This window comes from Apteryx rowi, unplaced genomic scaffold, assembly GCF_003343035.1.
Source record: "Apteryx rowi isolate R43461 unplaced genomic scaffold, aptRow1 scaffold_522, whole genome shotgun sequence".
NCBI lineage: Eukaryota > Metazoa > Chordata > Aves > Apterygiformes > Apterygidae > Apteryx > Apteryx rowi.
Window position 1 is genome coordinate 262,114 of NW_020450786.1, and position 23,035 is coordinate 285,148.

The 23,035-nt window shown below is 38.8% G+C and overlaps 1 protein-coding gene across 1 annotated transcript in view; it reads left to right on the forward strand.

Moving 5' to 3' along the window:
• Positions 1-302: 302 nt before the first annotated feature.
• Positions 303-23,035, forward strand: part of XKR4 (XK related 4) — a 75,988-nt gene continuing 53,255 nt past the window's right edge. Inside the window, exon 1 of the mRNA XM_026080493.1 lies at positions 303-498. Within this exon, the coding sequence (XP_025936278.1) occupies positions 375-498 (124 nt within the window). The 5' untranslated portion in view covers positions 303-374. The remainder of the gene's footprint in view (positions 499-23,035) is intronic.

A 23,035-nucleotide genomic window follows, 5' to 3' on the forward strand; every position in this document is an offset into this window, starting at 1 on the left:
GAGATGGGGCCATATGATCAACTCATCTACCTTATATGTCAATTTACAAAACTCTGTTTTTGAGAGGAATAATATTTAACAAGTAAGACAATGCTAAGCTTTTCAAAACAGTTTTAAGCAAGTGCATCTTCAGTTTACTCCCACCACATCAACTATTAAAAATTGCAGTATGATACTCCCTGTAAATAAATGTTCATTATATTGAAGCATGTTAAGAAAATGTGAGTTACTTTTGAGCAGCAGTATTGCCTATAAAAAATCTTTCTGCATTTTTATAACCTCTCTCTTTTATTTCTAGGTATTTCCATACTATATACTTGGGTATCCGGAGCCGACGGAGTGGAGAGAATGACAGATGGCGGTTTTATTGGAAAATGGTCTATGAGTATGCAGATGTGAGTATGCTGCATTTGCTAGCCACGTTTCTGGAAAGTGCACCACAGCTGGTCCTGCAGCTCTGTATTGTTGTACAGACTCGTACACTCCAGGCTCTCCAAGGTAGGGGTTCATTTAGTCTATTTGTTTTTTATCATTTTAGGAAGATGTAATTTCTATACATACATATTTATCCTTTCAAACTGCTGTGCACATTGTACTCCTTGTATAAGAACAGATCTTGCCTCCTAGCTGCTATTAAGCTGTTAGCAATGACTCTGTCAAGAACGTGTGTGTTGTTGGGCTTTTTTTTTAGTATTTCTTATTGGCCCTATGTTGTGGGTAGGATTTATAACATGTTGCTTTCTGCATGTCATTGTGATAGAAGAGCTTTTCTGATTATCCACTGAGCCAATGTGAAAACTGCACCAATCAAACTACTGCTCTTTTCTCTATGCTTCTTTCTGTGAATGTTCAAAACCCTCCAAACGCCAGCAACAAGGTTCATGTGGCATTATGTAAAACAGAAGGTGACACAGCAGAAAACAGCTATTCTGTGAAGGAAATATCAGTGTCTATGGAATGCATGAATGCATGTCCATCAGTTCTCAGCCATGGCTATCTAAAATAATACATATCAGCTGCTGAGTGCTGCAAGACACTTACTCCTTCAAGCGCTCAGTTTCCTTCTTAGGTTGATGATTGATAGCAATATCAGCAAGCTTGTTTGAAATGGTAAATGCATGCATATGTCCTTCCATAGGGTTTCTCAGTCAGTGATACAGGCCTGTTATCTATGAGAATATCACCTTCTCTACTGTTTTTTGATGTTACTTTTGCCTAGCTCATAGTTTTCCTTTCTTATTGCACCAGGTTTTTTTAGTGCAATGAGATGGTGTTATGGCTGCATGTGGGCAGGAATTATTGACAGGTGAGTGAGAACTTGGAGTCCAGAAGGTGACAGATATGCCATGAGGAGAGGAGGAAGAGAGGGAAAGAGGAAGCGAGAGAAGGAGGAAAGGAGACAAGGAGGGAGGGAAGGAAGGAAGGAAGAAAGAAAGGAAGGAGGGAGGGATGGAAAGAAGGAAGGAAGGGAAGAAGGAAGGCAGGAAGAAGAGAGGAAGGAAGGAGGAAGAGAGGGAGGGAAAGCAGCATTTTTGTTCTTTGTTTTTAAGAAACAGTTCATGAGCTTGCTGCTGTACAGGATAAAATGTGTGACAAAACCTTGCTCCAAGGGTTGCTCTCAGTCTAGTTAGCTTATTAGGTGTAACATGCAGTGAGACTGATTAGGTGGAAAAGAACTGGGCACAAGGTGGATAAATGTGTGAAGACCTTGATCCTGAGCAGTTTCCTGTGGATAAATCAGGGACATTTCATTTACCTGCCCTTAGAACTGAAGTGTAATAAGATCTGTCCTGCTTCCTGTGTGTTTTGGTTTTGTTTCCTTCAATCAAAAACTCTGTCACCTTGAGGGGAAAAGAAAGCCAAAGTTTCTGTTTTAATGCTCTGTACACAGAAGGTTGCCTAAGCACTTCCTACAGCTATTTCTCAAAGTAATGTTGCCCCACACTAAGCCGTCCAAACTATTATCATTCAGAAGAAGGTATTATCATTCAAGAAGGCCCTCCAGAAAAAGGGACTCCAGAGAGAGGCTTAAGAGAAGAACATAGCCAGAATACTGTATGGGCAGCTGTAATTTTGCTGCCTTCATAAACTATTAATACAGAAGGACTCTCACCCTCATTTTTGTGCAGTAATAGATCTGCCTATGAGAAATGTGGCTGGTGAGTAGGCACTAAGCCTGTGATGTACTCTGCAAATGATTGTTAATTAGAAAAAAACCTGAAATGTTTCAGTTTAGAAGGTAAGGATGGTTCCTGAAGCCTGCAATCAACTGTGTGAAATCTGTGTATTGGAAACCAGAAAGGGATAAAACTATAATTATGCATTTCAGCAGAGAAGGCTGAAAACAGTAAGTGATCCTCTGTTCCCCCATTTTCCTCCATCCTCCCAGGAGAACAGGCCCCATTTTAAAAACTAGGAAAATTAAATAATGATGTAGCATTTTCTTAAATGGCGGTAAAATTATATTCTCCTGATGGAAATTGGTATGTGTTAGTATCTTGCCAACAGTGAAAATAGCTTTCTCTGTTCTCTGTACTTTTAAAATAAAAAGGTTAAAGACAATACATTGCACTATAGGATGACAGATTTATTGCAAGGCTGCATAATTTCTCTCCGTGGTATCATGCTACAGTTGGGTGTCTAAAAAGGCCTAGCTGTAAGCTTCAGCTAGCTGTCCACTCACTGAGCCTGTTATAGATTTCTAACATGGATCAATAAACACAGGTTTTAATTAATTTTCTTTGTCTGGCTTTTGTTCTCTTAGTTCTCTGTCTGTACAGGACAGAATTATCATGACAACTGAGTGCCAACATTTCTGGTCCAGGTTCTTAAAAGTACACTTCTATCTCGAACCACCATTTGGCATGGGAAGTGAATGATACTGGAAATTTCTTGGTCTATTAGCAGAGTATTTCTACTATCATGTCATTGATGACCACAAGAAAAACTGTTAAATATTGTATTTATAACACAATTCAGCTCCAAGAGCTGGGCACCTAAGTCCTTTAGTGGATCTATCTCCAAGTCAAAGAGAACTGGAATACAAAAGTTGAAAGTGTTCACGTTTGGATTATTCAATGAATTCAGAAGGCTACACAATAATTCCCTTAAAAATGCCTTCACCCTTCAAGCCACTCAGTAAATAAGCATTAGTTTTTCAGTTTTTGCTGTACGCTAACACTTCCACAATAAACTGTCATAGACTAAATATGATGTAGGTTTGCTGACATGGCAAGATCAGGTTAAAGGCTTTCAGACTCTTCCTTGGTTAGGTCTCTGGACATCCAATATAAGGACCACCTCTCACTGTTTTTTCTCTACTGACTTGACATGCCTTAGGACTGACAAAGTGATAGACACACTTGGAAGGGCACATTGGCTCGGGGGTGCTTCTACAATCACTTTAAGCCAACGAAACTGCAGGCTGCTGCTGAAAATCTCTGAGTGAATCACTGAAAGTCCTGGCCAGCACCTCACCCAGGCTGCATGTTCCCATCGCTTCCCTCAGGCCAGCACTGGCATTCATGTGACTGCACATTGAGCTACCTGGACACTTCTTTTTCCCCCTTTGCTAGCTTGGCTGAGTCCCAGCGGGATTCAGTCACACGCGTGGTGATGCCAACACTGGAGAGAGAGTGGGGACACAGCCTCAAGTGGGTAGTGAAGGCCAGGGCGGTCCCTTCCCGTGGCCACTCCTTTTGGACTCACTCCCTCAGATTGACAAACATCCCTCAGACCTTTCCTTTTATTTCCTTGGGTTTTCCATCATGCAATTTGATTTCAGAAAGTCATCCTGTCTTAAAATTAGTAAAAGCAAGCAAACAAAGAAGCCTGCTGATGATCTGACTGGGAGGAGAGTCCTATATGTTTGCATACAGCCACCATTATCTTACTCAAGGGCATGGTGCTCTAGCTGTTCCTAGATGAGCAGATAGACAGGATTACTCCCTGGATTTCCCACAGATTTCATTATTTATACTGTAGTAATTAACACATTGTTTAAATTATAAATTAGCTTCTCATTACTGTTTACTGCATATTATGCTGGCTAGTCAGCACTTGAAGTTTTTTTCCCCGTCAGTCCCTGGAGAAGGGGAGTTCTGTCTTCTCCATACAGTGCTTTTAATCAAAGTCTCTATCAAAGTTTAATCAAAGTCTAATCGAATTTTATATCTTATAAAAATATAGTTCTTAATATAGACTGGCAGTAGTGCAGAAGCAAAATGAGAAATCCAGAACAATTTATAAATTCATCAATTTTCACTGAAGTTGCCACATTTCAGTAGGACCCCTTGAGTCTGTTGAAACTGCATTTTCATGGAATTTCGTTGGCCAACCCTTCTCCCATTTTCTACCAGCTCTGTTGGAAACTCCAACACTGCAGCCAGTGAGCAGAAATTCACAATGCCACAAAGGATTGCTCTCCAGTTCTTCCCCTCCAAACATATTGCTCATGCCTGAGCTGAACAAGTATTTCAAAGACTTGCTAGTGGTTTAAGACATGGCTGATAGGTCCTAACTTTACCTGGCAGAAGGAAATTATGTGTTAGCTAGTTCATTATAAATTCCTCTGGCAAAACCCACCCTCATGCATCAGGAATTAAAACTCTTTCATATCAACATAACAAACGAAAGCCATTTAAGTCTTTACTGCTTTTTGCAAGAATAGTGCTATGCTTTACATGGCTGTTCCTTTTTTTGTGACCTTCACAGCAATTTTAGATTGTTTGTAAAATGTTGTGTATATTTGCAGTACTCTTTAAATAAGAAAGTATTCTGATTTAAAATCCTATAGAATTCAGTGTATATTTGTATGGAAATAAGGTGCAGCACTTGAGCACTGGGCAAGCTGCCATTGCTTTTCTCTGTGCTGTCAAGGTTCTGCACCATTGCAATCAAGCACCCAGCCTTTCCAGAGAGAAAGAAAAGCAGAACAAGCAGTATTCCCTGAATCTCCCTGCAACTTGGTAAAATAGATTTTCAGTAACAAAAATTAACAAATATGGTATACTGTGGAATAAATGTCATCTGCAAAGGGCTTAAACTGATCTACATGACCCCTTTGCAAATCTTAAAATGTTATCTTGCACTTATTAGGATAAAACCATCATATTAGCACATCCTTGTTTCTGACAGGGTAGGAGAGGACTTTCTGAAGGCAATCATGTTATATTACCCATTCCATAACCTGATTAGAATCTTAAAACTAGTTATATTCTTTGTCCCAGTTTACCAGTTGGAAGAGTAATTCTCTGATTGATAGAAACCTTCTTCTGTTGTCCTGCCTTTTTAATTTCATCAGCAGTCTGTTCCTATTTTATCTTGCACTATCCTTGTTTTTACACTTATTCCCTAAGGAAATGAGGTTTATGTGATTGTATAGTCCATTTGTGTTCTTCAGTCCTCACTTTTAACAACTTCTGAACCACTGGACTCTTCCAATCAAATATAAAAGAAAAACAGACATCTCAAAGATGATTACGTTTCTTTAAGTGTTGTGGAAAAAAAGTAGCCAAGTTAAAGGGGGGAAAAAAAGACAAATGAGAGCCTCCACTAAGGGAAAAGCAGACAGACTGCAGCCGTTAGGCACCAGCCACCAGCCAATTCACACACGCATCGCTCCAGACAAGCCATCGCACTGTTCTCCCCTGCCCAGTAGGACTACTGTGATGGACAGAGGGAATTAGGGGATAAAGGACACAATCAATAAAGAAGTAAGAGTCATTTGTCCTTGCTGCTCATTCTCATCTCATGAGAGGTTCTGTGTTCTCTTGATTATCTTCATAGACTTTCTCATCATCAGTTCCAGTCTGAATTCATCTTTGTTGAATAGGGATTACCCAGACTGTACAGAGTGTTCCAGATTACATTTCAGCAGTGGTCTCATATTTCTAGAGGCAATATCTCAGTAGGTATTGCCTAGCATTGTAATTTCCTTTGGACTCAAACATCTCATTAGTTAATCCTGGTTACTTCATGGTGTTTTAAAACACTCAGGGTTTTCTGGTGTCATGTCACTCTGATGAGGTCTCAAATACATTAAAAATTTTTATTAGCAACTAAATATGTGAAATGAAATTTCATCTCATTCCTATTTTTCCAGGCTCCAAAGTACCCCTGTCTTTTCCAGATATCACTGTCCTTTTCTACATTGATAATGTCTCCCAAAACCTTATTTCTATATTACTTTTTAAACCAAAGTCACTAAACAAAATTGGTTCCAGGAGCAATTGGTACTGAATGAATTTACTAGTAATCCTGCTCCAGTCCAAGAGCATTTCAACACAATCTTGTAGCATCTTTCTTTAACTAATTTCTTTACCTGCCTTAGTTGTCTTTTACTAATCCTCATCTTCTCAAGCTTTACCAGTACCATTAGCGTAGTAATCACTGTTCTGCAAAAGTTTTCACAGATTAGATTTACCACATTTTATTTATCGAGGAAAGTAGTTACAGAAAAAAGATATCAAGTTAGTCTATACTATATGTTTCTCTTGTGATCTGCTTGTTGCAAACACATGTTACTTTTCATCCTGTCCTCTGTTCATCTGCAATTCATTCTACCTGCATTCTACCTTCATCTGCAATTATTTTTTCCTTTAAAAGTTGGTCTAAAGCCTTGTATTCTATTAAGACCCACATCATAGGCCTGTTTTAGCAAGTACTTGTATAATTCACCACGTTTCCTATTTTCCAGTCATGTGATATCAGCTTTGAGTGGACAGAGTTATTTAAGGTGCTTGTTGTCAGAAGCCAAATTTCCTGTGCCACTCTTTTGGAATCCTGGAACAGAGATTTTCTAGTTCCACGAAGTGAAAACATTATTATCGGAGTTTTGCTTCCTATGATAAGGTAGATTTGTTGGCTGTTTTCATTTCCTATTAGCTGGTTCTGTCTTTGACCCACTGTTTCAACTACACTTACTGAAGATTAAAACAAAGCATCTATTTATTTTGAAGCCATATCTTGATTATCTTCAATCTTCACCTTACTCCTCTGTTCCCACTGCATAGAAGCCTAACCAATTCTTTTCTTGTTCTTATTTACATGCCTAAACAACAACTTACTATTCACCTGCATTTATTTGAAAAGGTCTAATTTCTCCTGACTTTCAGCAATACTCAGTTTTTACATACTTCTTAACCTATGAGGCACAGTTTTTATTGCTCATCATCCTTTTTCCATTTCTTCCATCTAGGCATCATTTTTGAGGTGGGCTTGCATATAGCCAGCCTTGGAGGCCTGTTCTAGGAGTTTGTCTGTTTGCATGGTTTAAAAGTTCCAAAAGTTCTTGCGTGGTTTGGCTTAAAGAAAATCCAAGCAACCTCCACAGTGAAGTCCCTGAACAATTAAGTTCTGCTGCCTTCACTAATATCCTTAAATTTCTTATAGACAATCTTTACTTACAGATCTACTTTTGTTTATCTTTCCATTTTTTTAAATTGAACCAACGTGCATGTGATCCAAAGCTATTTTTTACAATTAGCTGTTCTAAAACATCCTCAGTACTTACTGTAAGTAAGTTCTGAAAGAAGCATCTCTGCTTTCTATCAGAAAATCTGCCAGTAGTCGCACTCCAGAATATCTAGTCTGTCTTATTATCAGTAGCATTTGTTCTCCAGTCTACATCTGAGAAATTGAAGTCTGCCATAATGAGACGGTTCTTGACATAATTTCTCCCCGTAATGATTTGAACAACTCTATCCATATCCAAATTTAGCTCTGGAAGTCTATAGCAGACTCTAACAACTACCCACTATCTTTCCCCAAAGTAATTTTGTATGCAAACAGAATCTGCTTCATCAGGGTTCCTTTCCTGAATCTTCAGTCCATCATTCCATTAACACACACCACTTTTGCCATTATTTCCATCTTTTCTGAATACCAGCCTGGTACCTATATCCTGGCAGTGATTATGAGTCCATGATGTCTCTGTAACTCTATAGTACTCTGTTCTATGTCCTGCACCCATGACTTTATTTCCTCTGTTTTTTGCCTACAACAAATTGCAACAACAGTTCTCAGTTCTTGCATTAACAAGTTCAGCTTTCCATGCATTAGGCCCTGTCCTTTCACTAGCTTCATCACCTACCAGACCACAGCTCTCATCAATTATAACTTTTTTTCACTTTTATTCTTCCTCTATACCTTGATGTAATTGATGTCCCCAACCCAACTGTTGAATTATGTTTTCCAAATGTCCTATTCCTGTCTGTGCACATATCTATAGATATAATATATCAATACAACTTTATGTAAGAGAGAAAATGCTTATTGTGGAGCTTTGTCACACCTTACTCATTTTTTGCCACTCATTACATCATATGAAAAATAGTGAATATACTGTGCTGGTCATTCCGAATGAAAGGCAATGAGGCTTCATAACTCCACCATGAAATCTGCACATGTCATTTTAATAGAAAAAAGAAATCATTAAAAACAGTATTAGGAAGATTTAGTATACACTTTACTGCTACTCTTTTCATGCCCTTCCTTCTGGCCTGGTTAGATATCCAAGCTAAATTTGCAGGAATAGATGTCTCCAGTTAAGCTTCAAAATACTTTATTGAAAGACTTCAATAAATCAACTGATTTCCAAAGATTTAGTTGGGTGCTTTCCTCACTAAATCTTGAAAAATCTTCTCACATATTTAAAAGTATGAACCCAACTTTAGGCACATATTTTTCAATACCTTAAAAATATTATGCAAGTCTGAAAGGAAAGAAAGAATTGAAAATGTTTTTATAAACTTTTTTTGTACATATTAATATCATTTCAAGGTTGGCTTCTCATAGCTTTTTCATGCAATTTGTCCTAGTGCAAAGCTGATAATCTCACCTATGAATGGTAAAACTCTCCTATTTCCAACTTTTATAGATTGAGAAATATCATTTCTTAACTTGTCACAGAATCATAGAATAATTTAGTAAGAGTTTAGCAAAAAAAATTACTTTCAGATCATCTACAGGTTTTTTATATTAATGGTGGCTCCACAAAGCTTCTAAGATATATGTAATAGTAGAGACAGTCCCAGAGACTAAACAGTGTGTTTAGTTTCTGTGAGCGCGATATATTGCCTGCACACTGAGTTTAATCTATTTGGGAATGTCAGAAAGTTAGCGGCACATACTTCTGCTCTTTTTATGTATGCTAAAAGGACATTTGCCATGGAACAATTCCTAGTTTTGTACTTTGGATTACTATTTTTTCTATAACTTGTACTTTTGTTCACGGGTGAGAAAAAAGTGATCACAGTCACAGAATCACAGAATGGTTGAGGTTGGAAGGGACCTCTGGAGATCATCTAGTCCAACCCCCCTGCTCAAGCAGGGTCACCTAGAGCACATTGCACAGGATCACGTCCAGGCGGGTTTTGAATGTGTCCAGAGAAGGAGACTCCACAACCTCTCTGGGCAACCTGTTCCAGTGCTCTGTCACCCTCACAGTGAAAAAGTTTTTCCTCATGTTCAGATGGAAGTGTCTGTGTTTCAGTTTGTGCCCATTGCCTTGCGTCCTGTCACTGGGCACAACTGAAAAGAGTCTGGTCCCATCCTCTCGACACCCTCCCTTCAGATACTTGTACACGTTGATAAGATCTCCTCTCAGCCTTCTCTTCTCCAAGCTAAACAGGCCCAGCTCTCTCAGCCTTTCCTCATAAGAGAGATGCTCCAATCCCCTAATCATCTTTGTGATGTATGCTTGGCACACAAAAAGCTTGTTTGTGTCTAATATAGCAGTGAGAATTTTCAGTCGTGATTGTTTCTTACCCAAAGACTGCACAATGCTGCAAAGATCAGAGTTAATTTGAATTATTCGTCGTGTACCAGCCCTTAAAGATTCAGTCAGGGAGCTAATATATGCATCCAGCTATACTCAGAATACATAGATCTGAGATTTTGTCAGCCATTTTCTGTGTTGTTCCAAGTTATTCCTCCCCTTTATTCATCTTGTACCTTTTGGCCTTTTTGCAAAATTGTTCTTATTGCCCAAATTTACTAAAAGAGTACTCCATTTTGTTGAGTATGATTTTAGCTGCAAATTCCAGGTCAAAATGGGACTGCATGTATTAAAATATACTTTGTATGAAGTTCAGGCTTAGTTATATAACATATATAATAGAAGTGGTGAAGTCACCTATGGAAATTAGTATCTATAAATTATTTTATAGGCATTAGTGGTTTTCTCCTGCGCATTCACTAGGTGAATATTGAGTGGTGAATATAAACAAGACCCATTGCATTCCCGTTTTGGGTTCAGAGGTCAGCAAGTATCTATGAATACCCTGTGTAAAGGTGAGGCTCAAACTAAGGGTCCAGTCTGGCACAGGAGTTAGCCCCTCTGGGAGCCCTCTCATAGGAGTCAGTGGAACTACTCCCATGAATAAGGACCGCTCACTGGACTGGGGTTTTACAAAACCAGTGTTTTACAGAGGATATTCAATAGTTGTCTTTTGGATTAGGCTTACAATTCCACCTAACCCAATGGGGATGAAAACTTATTAAACATTTCATTAGTTTTTGGTTTCCCTAACTAAATTATAATGACAATAAGTTTCAAATCCCGTTTGTTTTTTTTTCTGTGGATGTAATTTTTATGTAACGTGTAAATTAATAAAGTGGTAAACCATATTCTGTTCTTTCTCTATAATGAATACAATTGAAAAACATATCATTAACCTTATATTTTTACTACAGCGGAAGGGAGAATTTGTAGTTTCAGTTTTGATTGAGGCATTTAACATATCGTTTGTGCATGAGTGGCCAGCATGCTCTAGTGAATTAAATAGCCCGAGCAGGAAGAATCTCATGATAGAAGGCTAGTGCATCACTGTTGATCTCAGTCCATTATGTTTAATAGACATTGCATCTGCATGCTCTTTACCACCCTGCGGACATTTCAAGGTGCAGAGGAATCCTTTCATTCTCACATTACTGAGTCAAAAGCGTGAAATAAATCCACTGAGGAAGGCTGCTGTCGCATCCCCTGCAGAGGGGACAACTGAATGGCTCATGAAAAACTTCCCAATTCACTTCAGTTTTCAGTCTGCAAAACTAAATACACTAACCCCAATCTGAGCTTGCCGTAATATGCTGTGCTACAATCTGTGATAGCTCAGGAGCTGCTTCGTGAGCTGTGCTGTCATTCCCGGTGCAGGGGCAAGCAGGCAACGGGGTGTACCCCCTCCTTCAGCCATCTGCTCCCACCCCTGTACCAAAGCCCTCCGAAAGCTTATGCAACTTCAGGCTGTTTTCAGATTTTAGCAAGCGCCTTCAGTGCTCTCATAATCTCTTTCCTGTTATGTAGAAAAATGCATTGAGTGGTTCATGGTGACTGGAATGGTGGGACACGATAGATAGGAAAGGGCTGTTCATGCACCGGCTAGTTGAGTTTCAACTTTCTCAGGTCTCTTGTGCCACAAAAAGGCTTTCAGAGCTCATTTTGAACTGCCAGGTTAGTCACTCTTGGTAATGAAGCTTAATAGGTAAGATGCCCCAAAGCCATAAAAACCTGAGTGCTAGTGACCTTCGTGATCCTGACCCTAGGGGCATACTAGCATTTAGTCTCTAGGTGCTCGTAGTGGGCTTGTCATCATTATTACTTATAGTGCAAAACTTTACTTTCCCAAGTAACTGCTCTTTTCTGGGTTTGCTCAGCAGAAGGCAGAAAACATGCAGCGTGAGTCCAAGGCAACAGTAACCTGATAATGGCTTCCCATAATCTTTTTTTCAGACCCTCTGTAGTTCCAGCAGATCCCAAAGGCACACCAGGAGACCAGTATTCTCAGCTAAGGGTTTTTAATCAGGTATTTTCACCTTCAACCACAATAGACACTTAAACCGTTTTCAGTAAAAAGTGCTTTTTCTAAGTGATTAATATTTTATATCTTTTTCTTGGCATTTCCTTCAGAAAGCATCATTTTACTTTCCATTCATGTGGAGCCAGCTTTGTTTTTAAGAGCTGTCTCAGAAATGCCTGAAAGTGTCTTGAATGATGATTCAACAGGAATGAAGTGGAGATACGGTCATCTCCTCAAGCAAAAGGTGTTTTCTACTTTTTAACATTTTGTCAGACTTTGAAATTTACTTCCCTGAAAATGTGGATAGCAGCAAAACTGGGAAAGCATGACATTATGTAGCAATACTTCTGGCTGATTTCTTTCCCACACCTGGTTTGGGGTGGTGTAATTTCATCTACTTTAAAGCCATTACTTCAGATTTCCAATGGTGTTATCAAGGGGTGGATCAGGCCTTTGGCTTCTCAGCAGCACAGCGTGCAGCACGGCTTTTGGAGCCAGATGGGAGTTCTGAGCAGAGCATAATGGATGCAATTGAAATGATATTTTAAGCTAACAAATGTTTAGATCAGAGAGGCTCACAACACAGACACTTACAATGCAGAGCTGATTGCAGTATGGCAGAAACAGCTAAATGCTGTAATGGGGAAGATGGTGTCAGCATTTCAGTTCTAAATTTCAATTCTCAATGACTTCAAACAGCTGTAAAAATTCACTTTTAGCTGAAGCTTGAACAAGCACATGGGCAAAGACCCAGAGCATTTTAAAGAGAGATCCCATTTCACCTCTGTGTGAAAGGCCTCCCAGTGTGAAAAAAGCTTAAATATAAGAGGGTAGTAAAATCTTCTTCCTCACAGACAGGGTCCTGCTATTTGTTCCTATTTGTTCCTAAAGCTGAGACACAAGAGAAGCAATGCGAATGAGCAGAGCTCTGAGAAAGCTTTCCGGGAGAGATCAGCTGGAGGAAATGTACGGAGCAGCAAATGATCTCCAGAAAAGCACATTGGCTCTACTTCATCTAGCATGAAAGCTACAGGACTACAGATAAATTGAAAAGTGGCAAAGTCAAAACTGTGAATTGAGTAAGAAGTGCTCTCAAACAATTAGCCTGTGTAAGGTCACCTTGTCACAAAGAACCACTGAGGCCAATCAATCAGTAAGAGTGAACAAGGACTGGAGGACCTTATTAGTAATAATAATATTCAGAATCATGACAGTAAATGCTTAAAATACAGCAATTCTGGAGGCATTTACATTGTTACATGTTTCAGAGGTCCAACTTTCCTGTGTAAGGAGAAGACCTTTTCTTCATGGCAGGTTATTCCTGAACTGTTTATTGTAGAATTTCTTATACCTTTCACTGAAGTGTCTTACAACGTGGTTATTATCAGTAACAGAAACTAAATAGCTGGCCTGCAAGTCCAGTGACACAGACTTGTCTTATATTCATTTGCTCCTACATTTGGGGAACTTTTCTGCAAGTTTGTTATGCAGCCTTAAAACAGATGAGGCAGATTACTGCGTATAGAGAGGTTAAGAGCAGAATTGCAAGATAGTGTAGAACATGGTTAGACAAATATCTTACTTCAGCATTTTGTAGAACAAACTCCTCAGTTTAGAGAGATAGTTAGAGACTTTCGCACATTTTTCTACATTTAAGTTGTTGCTAACATTAAATAAAATACCCCTCTTGGCAAGATTATGGGAAGATGGCTCTCAGATGATACAAAACTCATTGTCCCAGGAACAGACACTTTGCCAAATGCACAGTTTAGAAGGAAAGAAAGATTTGAAGTCTGGGGGAAGCTGGAATTTAATGATGAGAGCACAAGTTTTTTACATGCAGTCTCCGGGATGCTATTTCTGCCTCTTCCAGTAACATACCAGTAACTCTCTACCCATTATTTTGACAAACACATTTAAAATTGCATACTTAAAGTTAGGAAAAGGAATCCAGAGCTAAGCATGTAAATAGGCAATCTGGTTTGTAAATGGATGAGCACTTGTTACTTTAAAAAAAGTTTACACTTCTGTGATTTGTTAATATTTTATGACCACACAGGAATTGTCTAAATCCTTGTTAACTCAACTTACAAGTTATCCCATCAGAGAACTGAAATTATATAACCTTGAAAGCCATGAAAATATTTATAAGTTTTTCTATAATATCCTGTGAAATCATGAATATCTTGTAATCTTGTGACCGTTAACCAGTCAGTCACAAGGTTTCTGGTGACTTATAATGCTGCCTTGACTTAAGTGCCATAAAATCATTACCGGGTTTTGTGTGTGTATGTATATATATATATATATATATATATATATCTTTTAAAAATAGAGTTGTTTGGAACACAGTTAGATTTTCTTTCATTTTTAGTTTTTTTTTATTGAAGTAACTGGTATGTCATTCCCCTCAGATTGTTAACTTATATATAAGTAGTTCTATATTTTCACTGCCTGATAGACAGCTATGAGGGGCAAAGTCTTTCCTTAAGGGTAGTATTAATTAACTAACTAATATGTAGTTTTTGATTGCTTCCCTCATATGGACATAAAAACATATATACAAATTCATTAGCGCCTCACCAGTGAGTGCCAAAATTTTTATTAGTTTTTCACAGTGAATATTTGATGGTGGTTCCAGTTAAGCACTGCTGCCCAAACATCCATTCTCTGGTTTATTAATCTACAGTGATAAATCCTATTTTCTCCTCATTCCTGTCCTCCCCACCATTCCCCCTCCCAAACACAGTTTATCCTTCCCTGCCTTTTGCTTGTTTTAAAGACAATGTCATAAATTTCAAAGAAAAGGGAGATGACTTTGTAACCAGTATTTCTGTTGTCAAAAACAGATGCTTTAGCTGCTGAGTATCTTTGTATATAACCATTAAAATATATCGAGCCCCCTAAAGTCATTACATAGGCTATAAGGCTATTCACAGTGTATTTTTATCATGATCTATCCAATACTAAAAGGAACATATAGTATATCAGGCTAGAAGGAAACTATTTGAATCTTTCCTGCAGTGAAACACAAACAAACAGATGAAACAATAGTATGCAACAAAAATGGAAAAAAATCAACAAAAATAAAAGATATCCCATCTAATTGTGGCCAAAGTGAGGGAAGAATAAGCCAGATGCCCAGAGTAGTACATGTATTTTTCTGTGGAGGGATTCAGGATTGGGATTAGAGGTTTCTAGCTAAACAGAAATTAAATCTGTGCTGTTCTCCAGCTAAGGCATGAGAATTGTGTCCACTTCTCCTTTCCCAGGACGGAGAGTTTATCCTGCACATGGTCGCAGGTTGCGGGAACATGAGTCAATGAGGATTTCACAGGTGTGAATGCCCCATGAATGAACATGTGACCGAAGTGTTATTAAGAGAGAATGCCTGCTCCATTTTAGTTTGGTTAGCGCAGAGAGCAGCGAAGCACAGGCCTTTTACAATTGCCAAACAAGTATTTGGGGTGCTGACAAGCAGTTCCCCCATGCTTTCACTGCTGTGCCGCAGGTGCGTTACAGCCACAGCTCTGCCTGCAGCCCCAACAAGCCCACCGTCATGGGTGCTTGGCAGCGCCGGTGGGGGCAGCGTTGCTGGAACTGGCCAAGTTCTGAAAACAGCGATTTATTTTAATTTTTCTTGGTTCTCCCAGCCAGGATTGTTACATTCTGAGCACAATCCTGATCAAATTGCAGTCAGTGATAAAACATCCACGGACTTTATGGGGGGCAAGAAATCCCCTTCTGTGATGTCTTTACGCATTGACCTTGCCAGGTCACAGAAAGATGTCTTAAAAGCTGTTTAGGGTTGGCAGCAGTCTGCACCTCTGCTAACACTTCCTTTAAACAATTAAAAGGAGAAAGAAGTAAAAAAAGCAGTAGATAGATGTATGATCATAAATTGTTTTTCTGCATTGCTCTAGCCAATGTGTTGCCATATCCCAGTAAGCTTCAGGGTTTCACCAGGGAATTCAAATTAAAACTGACTCCAAAAGCTGGCTCTAGATTTTGTTGTCAGGGAGCAGCATTCATTTTCTTCAGTGCCTGGTTTCTGTTGCATTTTTGCTTAAGAGAAAAAGAACAAAAGGAGGTAAGGAGGAATATCAAGAGAGCATGGCACAAAAGCTAAAATATGCTAAAATTATACCTTCTTGTTGCCAGGAAGTGCTACAACCCAACAATACTGAAAAGCCAGTTCTAAAATAACAGAACAGAAATTCACTGTTCTGAGAGAGGAGGAAAGAGATAGACAGGCACCAGTACTGGCTATCAGAGTGCAAATATATAACTGATCCACTAAACCCTAAGTTAGTATTTTAATTCTCACCCTGCACAAGCTTCACTCAAAGCCATTCTGATACACGATGGGACCGATTCCATCTGTAGCGTCATGCTGAAGAAAGGTGGATGGTCCTTAGGGAACGACTGCTGCCCTCTCTGCCCCGCGTTACGTGGCCTCTTGGGCCCCCGAGGTTGCTGCTGTGACGCTTGGGGAAGCAACAGGCCAGTGCCAGTGTCTGCTGCTGCCCTGGGAGAGGCGACCTGCAGAGAGATGGGCTGGCTGTCCCTGCTGCCACCGGGCATCAGCTGGAAAAGGCAGGGACACCCAGTCTCGCCCTCCCAGGCTGGTTTTTAGCTGATGTGTTATTTTGAACTGGTAACTGGGAAAAAACACTAGTTCGGTTCTGACTGGAGCTGTACAAAGATTTCAGATTCAGGTTCAGCTTTGGTTCTTGATAAATGATGATTTGCACTACTTTTGGCTCATGCTCATGTTCGGTTCTGCTCGCTGAGTTTAAATTATGCTTCTCAGAAATCATCCACTGTCATGTGGCTACTGTGGATGTTTATTTTAAGTGAATTCTAGTGGAATATGCCAATTCTTTCAAACGTCATTGATCGTCTGGCTCAGGTGCCCCTTATGATTTGTATGTTAAATGAAGTGATGTTTATTTTGGCTTGTTTTGTTTCCTGCCTGAATTCAAGCTATCTTCAGTGAGCTTATTTTAGCAATGTTCTCCTTTCTGCTGTCTGATTTTTTTATTTTTTATTTGGGGGGGGGGGGGCTTGGTCTTATTCCATTGATTTCAGTGGGCTTTTGATCCATGCCTTCTTACATATACTGCTCTTTTTATCTTCAGTGGGAGTTTTACGCAAAGAGCATGTATAGTTAGGTCAACGAAAGAGGAAAACTTTGTCTTAAACTAGATATTGCTCAGCCATTTGTAGAGAAAAATTTTGCCTGAAATTAGCACTGCAATAAGGGAAAGGTGTCAACAGTCTGGATATTCCCTCTAGGCTCCCATGTGAAGAAAACACTGGAAGCTGCTCAAAAAAGTGGCAAGTTTTTTTTGTATTTTTTTTTTAATTGGGAACATCAAATGTCAACAATATCCTCCTTACACAATACTGATACAATTTATGGTGCAGTACTGTAATCCCTACCAGCAACTGTCTTGGGAGCTGCCTGAACAATGAGTCGTTATTACGTGTGGAGCATTTCATACCATCTGTGTCCCAGACACTTTACAGAGTTAGATAAAACAGTCTCAGTAAATAACAGCAGAGAATAAATAAATTTAAAAGGTTTAGGCAAAGGAAAGCAGAAATAATTCAAACCGCTAGTCAGACATGCAGCACAGAGCATGACAATAAATGAAGCAATGCATCTTTTGAAAATACCAAGAGATTAGAACAGCTTTTTCCATTTGCTCTCTAAAACACTGAAGCTACTGCTCAAGAAAGCGAAAGAGAATTAGTGTCATAAACAAACAGCCTGGACTGTAACAGAGGCAGCCACACAGGCAGTTAAGGTTTCAGTTCAAGAACGCATCGAGCACTGGCATAACAAGATACTTGACCTCCTCCATGAGATTTGCATTCACATGTGAAAAGCCGGGCATATATTTAAATCCTTGCTGAACTGTGAAGATGATTTTGAGGAAACTATATGAAGAGTGGAATTAATCTTGCCAAACTTTAGTTCTGCTAAAAGTTAGGTGTCCAGTCTAAGCTACTTTTATAGCCAGTTAAGAGAAAGAGTCATCTGAAGGAGTTTCTTTCTTTCTTGTGAAGCATCTGAGATAGATGAGATGACTTTTCTTTCCTTGCTTCTTTCTACAGACTAGAGATGGTGCCCAGCTAATCAGTTTCATTTCAATATCTGACTTTAAGATGGCTAAAATCAAGGGAGATGGACACTTACTCTTTTCTGCATCTTTCATTGCAAAGTAGGTGCTTGCAAAATTTGCAGACAGAGTGTGCTTATACAGTCCAGTACGCATGCAGGAAGTTTGCACTGTGTTAGACTCTGAGGAATCTGGGTTTCCTCTCCCATGAAAAGTTTTCTTGCTTTGTGCTAAAAGTTAGATTAACATGAATATTAAAGGTGGATGTTGCACATAAAAAACTCATTGTTGAACAAATGGCAGTTGTGCACTGGACCTACAGTAATGACAGAGACTTTGCAAAATGATTGTGACTTAATGCTGACGCGGGGTGTACAATGAGTTATAATGTCTAGGCAGATATGATAGCTCAGTGACAGAAGGCTGTTTTCAGTGTCAGGGAATGGCTTGTTCCGCCTGCAACAAGATCACCCTGTAGGGAAAATGGTGTAATATGATACCTTGGGAGTGTTCTTGTACAACTGGTTTGTCTTATTCATTCCAGCAGACACAATCTGATTTCAGTGAATCAGAAGATAAATGAGATTTCATCAGTAAGATTGTTTGAATAGAACAATACAGGCACCACTAAAATCTGTGAGTTGTTTCAGAGGACTGGTAGGGCAAGGGAGAAAAGTTCAGAGGCTGATTAAGTACTCTTGATTACAAGCATTTGTATTACAAATACTGCATCTTTTTTGTTTGGAAGGGGATGCATAAGGAAACTGGTCTTCTAGGTATGAACTATGAACTATCTGGCCCATTCCTAGCGCCTGCTTTAACTAGTTCACTCAGATAGATACAAGGTGTTCAGATCTTGCACTGTTTTACAGACGTTCCTCTAATAATTATAAATACCTGTTGTATAATGCAGAGTTATCTTCACTGTCTCAAAGATCGTTAATAACCACTGAGTAACAACTTTATGTCAACACAGACATTATGCTCTGTCAACATAAACAAAACAACAATTATATCAAAGGTCCTGCAGTCACTGCTCATTTGTACTAATAATTTCTGCATTGCAATCAAGCAGTGCAAGATGCCAATTTTATCATTTTGAACACTTTTCACCGCTTGGCACTTATTTTGGACTGCAAGCTGGGAAGCGAGGAGAGGAACAAAGAGCAGGGGAATGGGAATTCCTTCACCATTGGATAGGTGAGGCACATGACAGAAGATTTAGGAGGAAAAAGCCCTAAGGAGATTTTGGGGGATTTTACTAGTTTGTTTAATGGTGAACCTTCCAAAATGAAATATCTGAAAAGTTGGAGGCTGAACTGCAAAAGATAGACCCTGCACACAGAAACATTACTATGTTAGCTGTTGAAAGAAGCATAAATTATGCATTCTGACCTGTCTCTATAGACCTTGTAACCTTTTTTGCTCCTTAGGGTGTTTGTTACCTGCAGATACAGATAGTATCTAGCAGCAAGTGTGATTTCTTACCTTTAGACTGATTTCAAATCAAATAAAAAGGAGGCTAATAGGGGCAAGGAGATCTGAGCTGTGAAGCTTTCTGAAATATATTGGCTAGAAATAACCAGGAAACTGAAGGACCACAGTGCCCAGAAACTTGGATTATGTATAGACTAGTTTTAAATCTGTTTTTGCTTGCTGAATCTCTCACGTTTCTGACAGATATTGTTGTTACTGTGAGACATTATGCAAGTGATACAAATAATGGAAAAATTTTTCATTAATTACTGTGTTTCTGAAAGGATAGGCTTAACTTCCTCTTGCTTCAGCAGTTTCAAGCTGATTAGATGAAAGATCTGATTTTTCAACTACCCAGAATCAATTAAAGTAAAAGCGGGAAAAAAGGCACACTGAAGATTGGTTTTGGAAAAAGAAGCCCTGATGGCTAGAAATCAGCTTAATTCCCCAAAATAGTGGAAATTTTTCAACATTTAAGATTTATGAATAGCTTAGAAAAAATAACTAATCATCAATTGCAAACTACAAAATTCTACGATAAAATTTGTACAAAACTAATTAATCTAACTTTTCAAAAAATCAAAATGAAATGTTTCTTATCTGAAAGAGCAGATTGTTGAATATGAGTCAGTTCTATGTTATGATACCTCTGGAGCTGTCCTATTTCTAGACAGAAATTCATGAAAATGTTTAATATACTAAGCCTGTCATAGTCCCACATGCTTCTGTAGCACTAGATGTGATACCTCATTATTTTTTTTTAGTAGCAACATGCTTTATTTTCCTAATGTATGAAAATCATTCCCAAGGCAGTAGCCACTGAAATCTGTGAGAAATCCGTTATAAAAATCCACTGAAATCCATTATAAAAAACACATTAGTTAAAAAAAATAAACAACTACTTAATTTTTGGTAAAAAAAGCAGAATTCTAAAAATATATGCCAAAATGTTAATTATTGATATATTCCTTTACCCCATCCAAGCTGCTAATCTTTAATACTACTTTTTACTGTTTCATCATGATGATATACCTAGTCTTGAAATAGGATCTGTGTAGATTCCTGCACCATGCAGAACCTGCTGATTTCACCAAGGTTTGAGGTGGAGTCAGGGATCTGGTTGCTGCAATCCCATTACAAGACTGAAGCTTGCAGTCTTAAGTTCTTGGGGGCTGAGAAAAATTTTCTCCTGTAAACTACAAAGTCTAGAACATTTGAAGAAAATATGCTTGCAGAAAACCTTTATTTTATAGTACTTTCTGACGATTTGTTAATGAGCTACATCAAGTTAAACACTTTCTATCATGTTATGTTAAAAATCAAATATAAATACCATGCCTTTTAGTATCAATCTTTCAAAATAATATAATTGCATCTAAATATGCTGGAAATAGTATAAAAAAGCATGAAGGGAAAAAAATCCATTAAATTCACCATTTCTCGTATTGTGGTCAGGATATCTCCCCTTAGAGAAGCAAAACCAGATCAGAAATGATGATGGATGTGTAGAAATATGCTTTTATTTTTCTCAAAATAATTAAAATGGCTATTGATCCTAAAAAGTATGTTTAAATTATGATAAAAATTGCAATTACATCTTGTGTGCAGAAACACCAGTAGATTTTTTTTTTTTTTTATGAGCAACATGATACAGGGATTTCAGAAGGAGAAAATGGGAGGATGATATTGAGCTTGTAAGGAGGGGATATATTTTGCTGGACAGAGCAGAGGCTGCCTGGTCAGCATTTAGGACAACAAAGGCAATCATCTGTCTCTGGATGTTGCTATCCTCTGCTGGAGTCAGAGAAAGTAGATCAGGAGAGAGGGTAGGCAGAAGGTCACAACTTTGATCTTGGAGGATTTCAATTACTCAGGTACTGATTAGGATGACAATTATACAAAAGCTGTAGTGGGGAACACATTCGTAAAGGTTGCCCAAGATTGCTTTCTTTAGCCATTTGTTGAGGTGCCTACCTAATGAGAGCTTATTTAAAAATTTATTCTTATCAGATGTGCCAACTCAGATAAATAAGTAGAGTTCTGAAAATAGTGAGACTTTTCTAGGACTGGCTAAAAAGCTGTCTTGTGGTGACGAAACACAGTATTGTTTCCCCATCACCAGAACCAGGACTACTCCTTCCAGAAACCCCCTGCCAGCTGACAGCCTGCTAGAAATGACCATACTCCTTCCAAAGATCTTTTTGCTGTCTTACATTAGCTCAGAATATCACAAAATCACAGAATCACAGAATGGCTGAGGTTGGAAAGGATCTCTGGAGATCAGCTAGTCCAACCCCCCCTACTCAGGCAGGATCACCTAGAGCACATTGCACAGGATTATGTCCAGACAGCTTTTGAATATCCCCAAGGAAGGAGATGTCACAACCTCTCTGGGCAACCTGTTCCAGTGATCAGTCAGCCTCACAGTAAAGAAGTTTTTCCTCATGTTCAGATGGAGCTTCCTGTGTTTCAGTTTGTGCCTGTTGCCTCTTGTCCTATAGCTGGGCTCCACTGAGAAGAGTCTGGCCCCATCCTCTTTATCACTCCTTTCAGATACTTATACGCATTGATAAGATCCCCCCTCAGTCTTCTCTTCTCCAGGCTGAACAGTCCCAGCTCTCTCAGCCTTTCCTCATAGGAAAGATGCTCCCATCCCTTAATCATCTTCATAGCCCTCCACTGGACTTGCTCCAGTAGCTCCGTCATATCTCTCTTGTACTGGGGAGCCCAGAACTGGACACAGCACTCCAGATGTGGCCTCACCAGGGCTGAGTAGAGGGGGAGGATCACCTCCCTTGAGGTATGTTTCTACTCTGACTAAACACCCTGCTAAGTCAGATATTAAACAAGAACATACCACAAACCGAGACCCACAAAGAAATATGCATCTGCATGTGTACGTCTGTGTATAAATATTAAGTCATCCTCCTAAAATTAGAAGCTTTCTTGGGAGTGATGCTTTATAGTTCTCCTTTGCATTCTGTCCTGGAGAATGTCTAATTATGCACTACATTCAAATAAATTTTTAGATCTTGACTTTTGCCATACCATGAACTTCCTAGTTCTAAGCTTGTCTAATGTGTGAAAAATCCACCCACATTAAGCAATTTTGATTTTCACAGTAGGTCACTTATTATAGTTATTCCTTCCTAAAAAAAGACCCAAAATGAGATGGAACATCCTCAAAAATTACCAAAAGGGCAATTCAAATTTCCTGTACAGCATAGATTTAAAAACATTATCTCAGGGTGTTTGCCAAGTAGGTCAGTAGAAGTGAAATCCTGTTCAGGCAAAATATGATCCACCTCTAATATTGAACTGTTTACTCAACATGCACGGAGAGTGTTTCTTAGGTATCACAAAAAAGGCTTTTCAGAGGGTTTCATTAAGCTCAGGCTTGTTTTTAGACTAAAGATCCTAGGTCACATTTACAATTAATCCCATATATATTTTCTAATGCTTGAACTCTGGATTAATTTATAATTATACAAAGAGGAATTCTTATAAGAAGAATTCTTCTGAGGGTCTAATGCTACCTTCAGATATCCAGACTCTAAGCCTGGCTAATACGGCATTTTTCTTTCTTCACTTTTGAGCAGTGGAATGTGAAAAAGAGCTGGTATTTCCTCTAGC